Here is a 13,396-nt window from a genome sequence, read left to right on the forward strand (position 1 = left end):
TTTGGTGTAGGACCATTTTTGGCCAAGTTACAGCAAAAAAACAAACAGAAAAAATTCAAATTTTTACCAAAAACTCAGATTCTAATTTTCCACAAAAAATAATTAGTTATTTGACCGTAACAATGAAAATATTGATCCAAATATGGATTGTCATACCTTTCTGAACTCGTTATTAAATTTCCAATCGATTGGCATTCAAACTTGGACATTTTATTTTTTTTTAATTTATTGTACATGTCCGAGATTAACTGATTTTTTGAATTTAGGGGGAAAACTGAATTTTCTAGGGGGAAATATCGACTGTTTGGGATTTTTTAGGGGGAAAGCTAAATCTGGCTCATCTGGCAACACTGACGTTCAACCACCTCTGCAGTTACATTTCTAACTCCGCCGGCTCTGGGCACACTCGCATATTAAAAAAATTAGTATTTTTTTTTCGTTCATCCTGAAAGTGCTAGTGGACGCCCACTCGATCCCCATTCCCGAAATTCTGAAGTGTATTTTGGCCCGGCCCCAGGAACGGAACGGAACGGTTTCTCCAGTAAACAACACACAACTTAAACACTCTCCCTTTCGAGGCGGCACGAATAGCATAGCAAATACAACCTGCATAGAGAGACACAACAACAACAATTCAATATTCGGCGGTTTGTTTTTTGCCAGTGTGTGTGTGAGTGTGTTGTGCGAGTGTGTGTATGAGCCGCGGCCCGGTGCTCCGGTTGTTGTTGTTGTTGCTGTTCCAAGGAGCAGAAAGAACACATAAATAAATATACCAAAAATATACATACATATATATATTTATGTGACAAGACAACAAACGCCAGGGAAAAACTGGAAAGGAAAGGAAAGCCGAGCGAAAACAATTGAGAAATTAAGGCAGCAGCAGGAAAAGGCAAAGGAAACGGAAAAGGAACCGGAAAGATGGATCTAATCAATAAGTTCAGCGATGCATTCTGGAGTACGCAAATTTGGCTGCCGCCGAACACGACCTGGGCGGACATAGCGCCCGGTTCGCGGCAGGATGTGGTGCACGCCAACTACAAGGACCTCATCTGGCCCATTCCATTCGCCGCTGTCGTCATGCTGGTCCGCTACACGCTGGAGCGGTGAGTTTTCCTTCCCTTTCCCGATTCTCGATTTCCTTCCCGGCAACTCTATTCCATTCGCCTCTCTTTAACCCCATTCATTCCCCCTCTCCCTCTCCCACTCTCTCTCTCGCTCTCCCCACCCACGTTTGTTGCACCATGTACAGTAAACTTTATTCATAATTTCTGTTTTTTTTTTTTCGACAAACATAACCTCACGTGGAAACGCCCAACATTCTGCAAGCGTATATGTACATATGTATGGGTGAGGCGGCGCACACGCGTGTTGTTCTTGTTGTTGTTGTTGTTGCAACTCTAAGTTTTCCCTTCCAAGAGACGCCGGCTGCAGTTTCCATTTCCAGTCAGCCGGTTATGAATTTCCCACAAAATAAATTCATCCCCTTCCCCCTCCACTTGCGAGTTCTTACTAATTGTTTAGTTAAAGGGAAAACATACACTACTGGTCAAAAGAATAAGTACACACGTTACACCCTCACTTGCTAAGAGATATCTCTATAGGTTTTGAGGCCAGACCTCCCAAACCTTTTTATTTGGAAAGGTTATTCTGTTCTGCAATATTTAAATAAACAATGGATACAGTAAAACCTGCCTAATCCATGTTAGCCCTACATTTGTGCGATAGGTCGGTTTTGGTGTGGTCAAAATAATAAGTACACTTGTGTTACTTATAAATTTTAAAATATTAAATCTAGAATGGGGCTACGGTTAGTATTTTATCTTAAGTTAGGATCATGTTTATAAGAAGTCTGGGCCAATTGGACGATCCAAAAAGTTTCCAAGCCTGGATTTGGTTATTTCAAAGTCATCATCCATGCTAAAATCTGATTTGCAGCTTAAAAGGAACACTTAACACTTAAGTATGGCTTGTGATTCCCTAAAATTTCCTTAAAAATACTACTCTGAATAAATAAAATCGATTTAGAAAAAAATGAGTACTTACACCGTAAAAAATAAGGAAAAAGGGGAAATAAATAAGAAAAAACCAAAGTTACATGCGGTTTTAATTAAAAAAAAATAGTTAAATTTTAAATTCTTAATTTTTTTATTTTTATTTTGATAGTAGATAAAACGACTAAAAAAATGAGATATGTTTCATAAAGATCGGTCAACAAATTATTAAATGGCTGTTGACGATGTGCACGATAACAAAACTGCTATATCGTTAAAAACGAATTTCATACAAACTTGTATGGACGGGGAATTTGTATTTATGTATAGATATCTAGCGTTGTGCGATTCATGTAGTACGGTTTAAGTTGTTTACCGATCTTAATGAAACATATCTCATTTTTTTAGTCGTTTTATCTACTATCAAAATAAAAATAAAAAAATTAAGAATTTAAAATTTAACTATTTTTTTTTAATTAAAACCGCATGTAACTTTGGTTTTTTCTTATTTATTTCCCCTTTTTCCTTATTTTTTACGGTGTAAGTACTCATTTTTTTCTAAATCGATTTTATTTATTCAGTGTAGTATTTTTAAGGAAATTTTAGGGAATCACAAGCCATACTTAAGTGTTAAGTGTTCCTTTTAAGCTGCAAATCAGATTTTAGCATGGATGATGACTTTGAAATAACCAAATCCAGGCTTGGAAACTTTTTGGATCGTCCAATTGGCCCAGACTTCTTATAAACATGATCCTAACTTAAGATAAAATACTAACCGTAGCCCCATTCTAGATTTAATATTTTAAAATTTATAAGTAACACAAGTGTACTTATTATTTTGACCACACCAAAACCGACCTATCGCACAAATGTAGGGCTAACATGGATTAGGCAGGTTTTACTGTATCCATTGTTTATTTAAATATTGCAGAACAGAATAACCTTTCCAAATAAAAAGGTTTGGGAGGTCTGGCCTCAATAACTATAGAGATATCTCTTAGCAAGTGAGGGTGTAACGTGTGTACTTATTCTTTTGACCAGTAGTGTATATGTATGTTCATATGTGTGTATATTTGTTTATAGTCGGCAACACCAGCTCCATGCGGTGTGTGTTTTTTTTATGGATATATGGATGTATGCACCAGTAAGGAAATGGGAACAAACTAGGAACAGTGGGGCAAAAGCTCTTTTTTTTGCAATATATTATATTTACTCAAAAAATTTATTTATTGAGATATTTATTATCTATAAAGATATATTTTTGTATGTTTAATTAATTTATCCTCTAAATCATATATTGATAAATGAAATATATGTATTTTAATTATTTTTATAATTTAGAATTCTCCTAAATAACACTTTTTTTTTGTGCTATTAACACTTTTTCAAGTCATTTTCCAGCCATAAATGTAGAACTGTGAACAGATTAACCTAAACTTGGTTAATTTTTTATGGTGTCGAACGACCTCGATAGAAATCCAACACTGATATTTATTGACTTGTCACTCCTAAACGATAAGAACTTTATGTTTACTCAAACTTTTGATCGATTTCAAGGAAAACCTCAACACCACTTCTGCAGAAGCAAAGCCCAACATCTGAAACCCTATCTGAAAAAAAAACTTTTCCACTTTATGCACTTGCAAAGTAAATATTAGTATAGCGAATCTAGATAGGATTATTTCTAATTGAATTGTACGAAAATATGTCAGTAATTCTCTTACATTAAGATTTTTCGAGATAAGATAAATTATCTTTGGACACTTGACCCATTTAAAAAAATCTAATTTTTCTAAGATTAGATAAATATTTTTCAATGTAACTAGTATTTAAAAAAATATTAAAAATAAAAAATTGTAGTTAATGTTAATGTTTATTGTTTGCTGAATACACGATTATATGATACTCAGCTTAAAGTTTATAAAAAGACGACTGTACTTGGGACCAATTCTAAGTAATTTCTAAGTGGATAGTAAAAAGCTAATTACATCTCTACTTTATTTCACACAAAAGTGAATTTCAAGTGCGAAAGTGTTTCAAAACTTGCCATGAATTCCCATGACTCTTGACCCACTGTGGGCCAATAGCATTTTGGCCGCTTTTCAGGCCAATTAACCTGAGCGTCGTTTGGCTTCAAATATATGTATGTGCACACACATGTGGCTGTGAATTTGTGGTTGTTGTTTGCCGTTCGTGTGTGCGGATTGCGTGCACCAGCATTTGCATGTAAAAAAGTTGTAATTCTCATATTTTTGCAATGTTTTTGGTGCCCTTAATTTGGCATAAATTGCAAATAGAGCCTAGTGGACCGATGCCCCTAAAAAAGAGACAAAATAGTGCATATATCAAGTGAGACAAAAATACAGTAAAGCTTGAATAATGTTTAACAGAAAAAATATTTTTCTCTTTTTCTATATATTTAAAAAAACCCATTTAAAAGTTTTTCTTTTTAAAATCTTAGCTAGATATTTTTAGAAAAACCTATCAAGTTCAACTTGCCGAGTTTCCACTGTGCTCTTTGGTTTTCATTCCATTTTCTGCTCTTTTTCGGTGGCTCTTTTGCATTCGAGTTTGAAAATGAGACAAAAACCAAATCTGTTTCATGGCGGACCACTTTAGTTTTTGTATTTCTTCTCTTCTGCCTTCTTAAACGAGAATTGGTCTTCAAGGTCGAATTGGAATTTTTTTTTGGACGCGTCTCTCTATTAACATTCATTTAATGGCAAAAGTCGCAGTCCGATTCATCACGATTCGATGGGATTGAGTTCTCCGAGAGACCCCTCCCAAAGTGCTATCCACAGTGGCCATAATGGAACCACCTTGGGCATTACTAGCACCACCGATACCGCCACTCCACTCCACTCCATAGAACAGCACAGTACAGCCCTGCCCCGATAAGATTTGTGCCAAGATTTACGTATAAAACCTGATAGCAATGCCTCAGTCCCTCGATTGTTTTACGCCGAACTCTCGAATGACTGTTCCCATTGAGGGTGTGTGGGTACAGCAGGGACAGGGGCGTGGGTATAAAATTGGGAGGGGTGCTGGTTTTTTTTCAGTAGGTGTGTTAATAACACTTAATTGGGTTAAAAGGGTGCATTTCAACGGAAATAAGGAACAAATAAAAGAATCTCCAAACGCGAATTCTTTATGTTTTTTGTTGGTTAATAAGAAACTCGCCAAAATAGCCCATTCACTGTCTTGAGATTAACCATAACTCTTCTATGTGTTTGCTTAAGGCAAAGATAAGTAACTATCTTATATTTATTCTGCATGTACTTTTTCCTATACTATCTGAGTCCATGATTCGTCAACCGTTTTTCTTTTGCGGGCCTGGCCAAAATCACTTGGCCAGCCAGTGAGTCATTGACTCGAGAAGTTTTTCCAAATATGTGCGCACTTTATGGCCCGATTGGCGCTTCCCTTATGGCCAGTATACTATTACTATTACTATTACTATTCCTATGCCAGATACAAACACGCTTTGGAATGTTGTGGGCATTGGATTGGGGTTTATGTTTATGTTTATGCTGGGGAGGGAAGAACTAAAACAATTCAAACAGTTGCGGCTAAACAGATAGTACTTGGTTTAAAAAAATAGCAATTATTTTAAAGAAATTTTCTAACAAATCTTTACTATTCAAGAAAAACTTTTGCCAAATGGGAACAGGAAGGAACCTATAACTGTTTTCATTTAAGTTTCAGATAAGATAAATGTATCCATTTTTACTATCATACCTTAAACTTTTTTGTTAAGCGGAAATTACTTTTACTTTTCTAGAGTTAATCTAGAATATTACATATTTTAAGGCATATAAGTACAATTCAATAGCCCTAAACCTTCCCGGTATTTCCAAACTTTCCTAGATTAAAGATATAGATATAGTTCAAGTGGGATTTATGAGTGCTATTTTGTTGGGCGCAGCTGTGTGTGGGGCATGTACTATTTGTCCGCATTTATGCTGAAGCTTTTGTGATACGTAATCGCCAAGAGGCGACCCTCGAGCTTCAGCGCTCTAGTGCGATAAAATTTCAGGTTAATTATTTTAATGGCTCACATGCACACAGCAATCGGATAGTGGGGGTATATGTATATATATATACCAAATAAACGTAGAGAATCGCCGGCAAATGGGTAGTTGCTTCTCCATTTCTCCATCTACCTCTTTATCACCGCGAGAAACTCTAGATTGGCAATAGAATTTCTTAGAACAACAATCCCAAAAACCCAAAAACCGATCCGTAAACCCGTTTCCAAAACTTTTCCCCGTTTCTTTGCCAACGCGGTCGGTCAGTCGAATTGCTTATCGTGCCGATTGCCCAATGGTAATGGTAAAAAAAAAAACAAAATGCCATAAAAACCAAAAAAGAAAAGAATATAAAAAACGCACGTGCTTTACGCACCAGCTGAGAATGGAAATAGGAATGGGAATAAAAATGCCTGGTCAGGTGGTACTCCATTTTTCAGGGGAGAGCGGATTTCGACTTAATGCCAGTGCAATTCGTTAAATGCCCAATTAGCACCTCTCATTCCTCGTTTCTCACAACATTTCTGGGGGAAAAAGATAATACTAGCCTTTAGAAATGAAACATAGTTCTTTAGAACTCTGACTTATGATTTTGTGGGAATTTTCTTAAAAAAATCTTATATCGGAAATGAATAATAATATCCGACAAAAGATTACGATTATCGCTTCCTTTTCAGCTTGGGCACTTGAGAAACTGGAATTACTAATTTCTAACCCTAAACCCAGCGATAAGTGTAATTTCTGCTTAAAATTCATGTCTTAAGTTCACGAACCGCAGATTGCAGGAGGGATCGTAAAGCAAATTTGGAAATATAGAGCATGCTATAAAGATTAGAACCGCAGCCAGGGCGATCAATTAGTCGCTGACTAATGGCGCTTATGCTAAATTCCATCTGGCCATGAGTCAGAAGACTCCAAAAGTCGGGCCACATATGTGTGTTTATATATAGGATATAGCATATAGCACTTACTTGCGCTAATCGCACAATCGCCGGCTTTTGCCTTGCCTTGCGTGTTGTATTATCGCCGGACAAGCGCAAATAATTCGCCAAACAACAGAACAACAGGCGACATATGTACTATATGTATATTTTTCGTATATTCCCCCATACACAGTGGGCTCCAAAATTTTAGTTGTTACGCCGATAAGACCCGAATAATTGCCAGTACATTGCACTTTGGGCGCGATATTTGCACATTGCCAATGCCTAAGTGAAATTTAATAATAAACGGGGGGCGCATTCTTATCGCAAACTGTCATCGAGCTGCAGCTCGAATCAAAACACATTCATTATTCGCACGAAGCGAAACCAATTTGATAATCGACATCTAGCGTTTTAACGGAAAATGCAGCTCTCCAATTGCCTTAAAACGATTGGTGCTTAATTTTAAAATGGCTAAATGGGTCTTGAACTATGAATCATAGTTGATGGTCTTAGCAATGGGTAACAAAAAGTCGAACTTTTTAAGACTACAATTTAATAATCGACATCTAGCGTTTTTACGGAAAATGCAGCTCTCCAATTGCCTTAAAACGATTGGTGCTTAATTTTAAGTCTCTAACTATAAATAATAATTGAGATGGTCTTTGAAGAGGGGAAACAAATAGTCGAATTTCTTTAAGACTATAATTTGATAATCGACATCTAGCATAATGCAGCTTTACAATTGTCTTACAACGATTGGTGCTTCATTTTAATATTATTAATAATAGAGAAGGTCTAAGAAATGGGTAACAAGTAGTCGACTACAATTTGAGTTTAAAAATAATCGAATACAATAGTTTTTTCTTTGGTTTTCTTTATTATAATCATAGTTGTGCTTCAATAAACGTGATCTTAATTCACAAAACTAACCATTTAAATGCGAAATAGGTTAAATACAAAAATTGCAACTTGAATTCTAGGGCACATTTCGGTTAGTTTCCAAAAAATCAAATGATTGAATAACTCCTGACATATTGTTAGTTGCACAGTGTACATTTTATTGCCATAACCATAACCATATAACCTATAATCTTAATCCCTGAACTGCGGCAGCAGCCAACGCTGCTTGGAGTCCTTCTCCTGCTGCTGCTTCTGCTGCATCTGCTCCTCCTCGTTGAGGACCAGGAACAGCTCGTGGTCCGTCTGCAGATGGCTGGAGAGGAACGCGAGGAAGCTCTCCTCGTCGCCGAGGCAACGGGGCTCCCGCAGCTTGGAGTCCAGATTGTAGTAGCTGCCATCGATGCGACGCAGGGCCAGCCAGTGGCGCATCTGGAAGGGCAATTGGATGTAGTAGCCGAGGTTCATTTGTGCCGGCACGTTCAGGATGAACCCAAAGATGGCCTTGAGATTGAGGCAATGGGGATCCCGTCGGCGATCGAACCACACAGCCTCGCAATTCCGCTGCTGCAAGGCGTACATAATCACATTCACATCGTAGTTGCCCCAGCCGATCCACGAGCGATGCGGATTCAGCCAGTTGCGCGGGGTCAGTGTGGTGCAGTAGTGGTCCAGTTCCGACTTGGAGAACATGTCGGGGCTCTGGAACAGGTTGTTCAAGGCGTGCAGGCCGCACAAATGCCGAGTCTGTCTCTCGTGGTAGATGGAGGATTCCTGGTTTCCCTGCTGCATCATTGTGCCGTTTCCATTTCCATTTCCGTTGTTTGGGTTCTTGTTTGCCAGTGTCCCAGAACTGGGATTTTCCATTTCGCAGCTGTATAGGCTGACAGATTCCAGTAACTGATTGAGCTGGGCAGCTGGGAAATGTCACTAGATTTAATAATTTGCCTTTTTGTTTACAAAAAACTTAGGACTCGATTTTGCTTTTAGGGATGGCAAGGCAATAGCGATGGCAAACTAGTATCGATAGCTGTGTGAAAAAGTTAAGCTCTGTTAGCTTGTGCGCATATCGATATTTTAGTAACGGTACTTGATTTAAAACGAAATTTAAGAGTTTCTATATAAGAGATATATAATAAGTCTAGGGATTTCTTAAAGTCCACTAACCACTAATCAATTTTAAAACTATCTCACATACCATAAAATTATAAAAAACAAACAGAAATTGCTATTTTAAATAGAAAACCCATAAATTATTTAAAGCTAAATGGTTTGAATAAATGGCATGAACTTTCCATAAGAAATGTTCCAATTATGAATGGTCTTTATCGCTGATAATAAAACTTACAGAGTGCGTCACTCTTAATGACGCACTCCCCACGTATTTTCGATAAAACTTGAATAGTCCAATTTATTTTTACACGCCCTGTGCTGACGCTGCCCCATGGACACGCACTTCTTTTAAAGAGAGAGACCCTCCAATTACCGGGTTGATTTCGTCTAACCCCTATGCATTGGAAAGCCATAACTTGTCAACGAGTTAGGAATAATATAAATCAATATCCGACAGCGAATGCGGGTCAATCAAATCCTTCACTCTGTGCGTTAATTGAATTACGTACGTACTACTACTTGAACTTGAACCGAACCCCCAGATTCGAAATTCGGAATTAATTCAAATTAATTGTTATAATTTTTCTATACTTCCATTGAAAATCTGATATTTCCGCGTCTCTTCTTTGGCTCAACGCCATGCGTTTTTTGCCTACGGAATGAGGGTTACTTCTCGAAAACCCACTTGGCATTCCAATTTCGATTTCATTGGCAAATTAACTTCCGAAATTAGATATAGTACATAGTATATCCATAGTATATGTAAGTCTGGCGTGTCCCCTTTTGGGCGGGCTAATTATCCATGCATGTGGGCGTGCGGTGAGCCCAAAAAACCCATCCCAAATCCAAATCCCAGTTGCCATGCTCCACACGTGCCAGACGTTGGGGCGACAACGACGACGACGACGACAGGTGTGTGTGCAAAATAAATATAAATAAAATAAAAAATAAAGTAAAATCATAAACAAAAAAATATCCAGAAACGTTTCCGCCATGGGTGTACATGCATACGTAGCTGAATAATTAGATTTGTGGTCGTCGTCAAGCCCAATGGAACTTTTATTGGACATGTTGTCAGGTTTCAGGGATAGGGAGTTCCAGGTTGCCAAGATTACAACCAGTTCCTGAATACTACATTATTTCTTATGCAATATTTTCCAGTTTATACTAAACCCGTTAAGGACATGTACCCAATTTTATCTGGCCAAACTTTATATGGCCTATAAACTTTTTAAAACCTGTGCCTCCAACAAACTGCTCTTTATCTACTCAAAAAACATAAAAAAAACTCTAAAAATAGCTCTTTCTAATAGAGCTGGCAAAAATATCGATATTTTGTTATTTCTCGATATTTAATTTGAATCTATATTGTCAAAATATCAAAAATATCGAAAGGATCGATAATTTTCAAGATCTACTTTCTAATAATGATCTCTCTAAAAATAGCTCTTTTTAATAGAGCTTGGGAAAATATCCGCAATTTCGCATTATTTAATTTGTGTTTTTCCTTCAAAGCATTGATAATATCGAATCAATATTGTCGAAATATCAAAAATATCGAAAATATCGATATTTTCAAGATCTTCTTTCTAATCATGATGTCTTTATCTATACCATTTGCAGTTTTTGGATATCGCCAATAGGCAAATCCCTGGGCATACGTAGTTCTAGACCCAAGAAAGCGGCAAATGTTCCTATTCTGGAGACGGCCTATGCCAAATCGACGCGATTGGACAACAAATGGGTGAGTGTGCGAGAGTCCAGAACTGAATCCCTATAACTAACTGATCCCTATGATCTTTCCCCCTTGCAGCTGGCTCCGCTGTCCAAGCAGACGGACATGAGCGAGCGCCAAATCGAGCGCTGGTGGCGCCTCCGAAGGGCCCAGGACAAACCGTCGACGCTGGTCAAGTTCTGTGAGAACACCTGGCGCTGCATCTACTACCTGTACAGCTTCATCTTTGGCGTGATTGTGCTGTGGGACAAGCCCTGGTTCTGGGATGTGAAGAGCTGCTGGTACGGCTACCCGCATCAGGTGAGGATCCTCTTAAAATCCTAATCAAGATTAGATAATAATTATAATCTTGTTCTGGTTTGCAGTCAATCAGCAACGACATCTGGTGGTACTACATGATTTCGATGTCCTTCTACTGGTCCCTCACCGGCACCCAGTTCTTCGATGTGAAACGCAAGGACTTCTGGCAGATGTTCATCCATCACATGGTCACCCTGCTGCTGATGTCGCTCAGCTGGGTCTGCAATCTGCATCGCGTCGGCTCGTTGGTCCTCGTTGTCCACGATTGTGCCGACATCTTCCTGGAGGCCGCCAAGCTGACCAAGTATGCCAACTACCAGAAGCTCTGCGACGCCATCTTTGCCATCTTCACGGTGGTCTGGATTGTGACGCGCCTGGGCTTCTATCCACGCATCATCTACAGGTGAGTAGTAGAGAGGTTAACCTTAATTCCTCCTGTTCTGATCCAAGCCAATCCAACCCAATATCCTGTTAACCCGGCAGCTCATCTGTGGAGGCCCCGCGCATTCTGCCCATGTTCCCAGCCTACTACATCTTCAACTCATTGCTTCTGATGCTGCTCGTCCTGCACGTCATCTGGACATATATGATTCTCAAGATCGTTGTCGACTCTCTGCAGAAGGGTCTGGTAAGTGTGGGAGGGCGCCTAGCTATATTCCCCTAACTGTGTCTTTGAACTCCTTAATGTTACCTGCTAACCTTTAAATATAGTTTAAATTTGTTCAGTCAATTTTTAAAGCTCTTTGAAAAATTTTAAAATACCTTATTTTGTATATATTAACACTTGAAAATATATATCTATGTGTAATGTTATAAAGTATTGCTTGATATTGATTTAATTAAGAAAATTTAGGTTTTCTATTCATTTTTCATCATATATTACCAGTTTTTTATTTAATGTATAAAATGCATATTTTCCATGTACCATATGTATAAGTCTATTATTTTTAAATATTTTCTTATAAGTGTAAATTAAGTAGAAAGTTCGAGGTTATTGTTTTACAAATTAGATGTGTATTGTTATAAAAATTTCTTGATAATTGGATGTTATATTTTTCAAATATTTTCTTACAAGTACCAGATTTGTATCAAAATTAAATAGAAAGTTCGAGGTTATTGTTTCAAAAATGAGTTGTAAAATATTGATAAAAATAATAATAGTTTATATTAATATAATACTTATAAGAGCTATTATTGTCTACATATAGAATTTAACTATGTTTATCCCTTTGCAGATGTCCGGTGACATACGTTCCAGTGATAGTGAGGATCTCACAGACAGTTCGGAGAATGCACGTCTGGCCAATGGCTCGGCGCGCTCCAAGAACAAGTCGAACAGCGGTGCGACGTCGGGAGGATCTGCAGCAGGAGCAGGAGCAGGTGGTGCCACCCAGCGCAAGTCCAACAATGCCAACAACCACACGACCGAGGCGGCAGGAGGAGCTGCGACAACGGCGGCCAAGTAGGCTGGGATGCGGGTGACTGGGAACGGAGGATGGAGGATGGAGGAGGAGCAGCCGGTGGCCACCAGTGGCTGAGCACAGCACCAGTACCACAGTACCATCACCAGTGGTAGTGGGCACATTTTCCGAGGGGCAGGAGCAACAACAACAGCAAAACAAACAAAATCAACACACACACACACACCCCACACCAACACCAACCCAAACACACACACACCCACACACACATAAAAAAAACCAAACCAGTTCAGAACGTTTTTATGTTAATTATTATTTTTTATATATAAATCATTTTTTTTAAGATAAACAAAAAAAGAGCAAAACGAAAACCAAAAGAAATTTCAATAAATGCGAGAAAATTTATGCGTAACGATCCACTTGTACATCGTTATCAATTAATATTTAATATATGTATATATATATATTTATATATAAATATGCCTCACCGTTTTTTGTTGTTGTTTGTCTTGCTTAACCAAAAAAAAAAAAACAAGAACTAAATAAAAGAAAAGAATTAATGAAACAAGAAAATAACGTTAAAAGTAACCAATCTAAACGTAAAGCTAAAGTTAAGTTATTTTACCAAACGAAATGGAAGATAGCAGAGTGGGACTAAACCAAATTCGCTTAGACAAGAATTCAATAAACGAAGAGTAATGAGTAATGAAAAAAGAATAGTAGTCAAAACTATTGTAAATATTGTACTTGTATGTTTCCCATATTAATAAATTTATGCAAAACAAATTACAAGACCCAAGCAAAGTGTTTCGAAAACAAGAGGGATGGCATTATCGGGGGTTATATTGTGGAAAAATGATCAAAGGATCGGGAACCATTTAAAAAACAATCTTATTTGTATGCATTTCATTTGGAGCCTCAAGAATATCGCGAATTCTTCAGTTCAGAGGCACTTCAGCATCAGTGAAAGCTTATAGTTTTA

At 37.9% G+C, this 13,396-nt stretch overlaps 2 protein-coding genes across 3 annotated transcripts; one reads left to right on the forward strand and one right to left on the reverse strand.

Annotated features, from left to right (window-relative positions):
• The first annotated feature begins 380 nt into the window (after positions 1–380).
• Positions 381–12,833, forward strand: schlank (ceramide synthase schlank). Of its 2 annotated transcripts, XM_070218720.1 has the most exons (7): positions 382–541; positions 811–1,106; positions 10,582–10,702; positions 10,772–10,993; positions 11,059–11,396; positions 11,477–11,621; positions 12,229–12,833. In XM_070218720.1, exons 2-7 carry the CDS (start codon positions 922–924, stop codon positions 12,457–12,459), a joined length of 1,242 nt encoding a protein of 413 aa, XP_070074821.1. In that variant the 5' UTR covers positions 382–541; positions 811–921; the 3' UTR covers positions 12,460–12,833. The 2 variants fall into 2 exon arrangements, with proteins under 2 accessions (XP_017016239.2, XP_070074821.1); XM_017160750.3 differs by having other exon boundaries at positions 381–1,106.
• Josd (Josephin domain containing) lies at positions 7,983–8,867 on the reverse strand. The gene has a single exon (XM_017160752.3). The coding sequence runs from the start codon at positions 8,710–8,712 to the stop codon at positions 8,041–8,043; it is 672 nt and encodes a 223-aa protein (XP_017016241.2). The 5' UTR covers positions 8,713–8,867; the 3' UTR covers positions 7,983–8,040.
• Positions 12,834–13,396: the final 563 nt, after the last annotated feature.

Source organism: Drosophila takahashii, chromosome X (genome assembly GCF_030179915.1).
Source record: "Drosophila takahashii strain IR98-3 E-12201 chromosome X, DtakHiC1v2, whole genome shotgun sequence".
NCBI classification, from domain to species: Eukaryota; Metazoa; Arthropoda; class Insecta; order Diptera; family Drosophilidae; genus Drosophila; species Drosophila takahashii.

Bases quoted from the DNA above. Each gene is read 5' to 3' on its own strand.
- schlank (XM_017160750.3), top strand. From the start codon at position 922: ATGGATCTAATCAATAAGTTCAGCGATGCATTCTGGAGTACGCAAATT. The intron at 10,703-10,771 runs GTGAGTGTGCGA...TCCCCCTTGCAG, and splicing joins CGCGATTGGACAACAAATGG to CTGGCTCCGCTGTCCAAGCA. The intron at 10,994-11,058 runs GTGAGGATCCTC...TCTGGTTTGCAG, and splicing joins GGTACGGCTACCCGCATCAG to TCAATCAGCAACGACATCTG.
- Josd (XM_017160752.3), bottom strand. From the start codon at position 8,712: ATGGAAAATCCCAGTTCTGGGACACTGGCAAACAAGAACCCAAACAAC.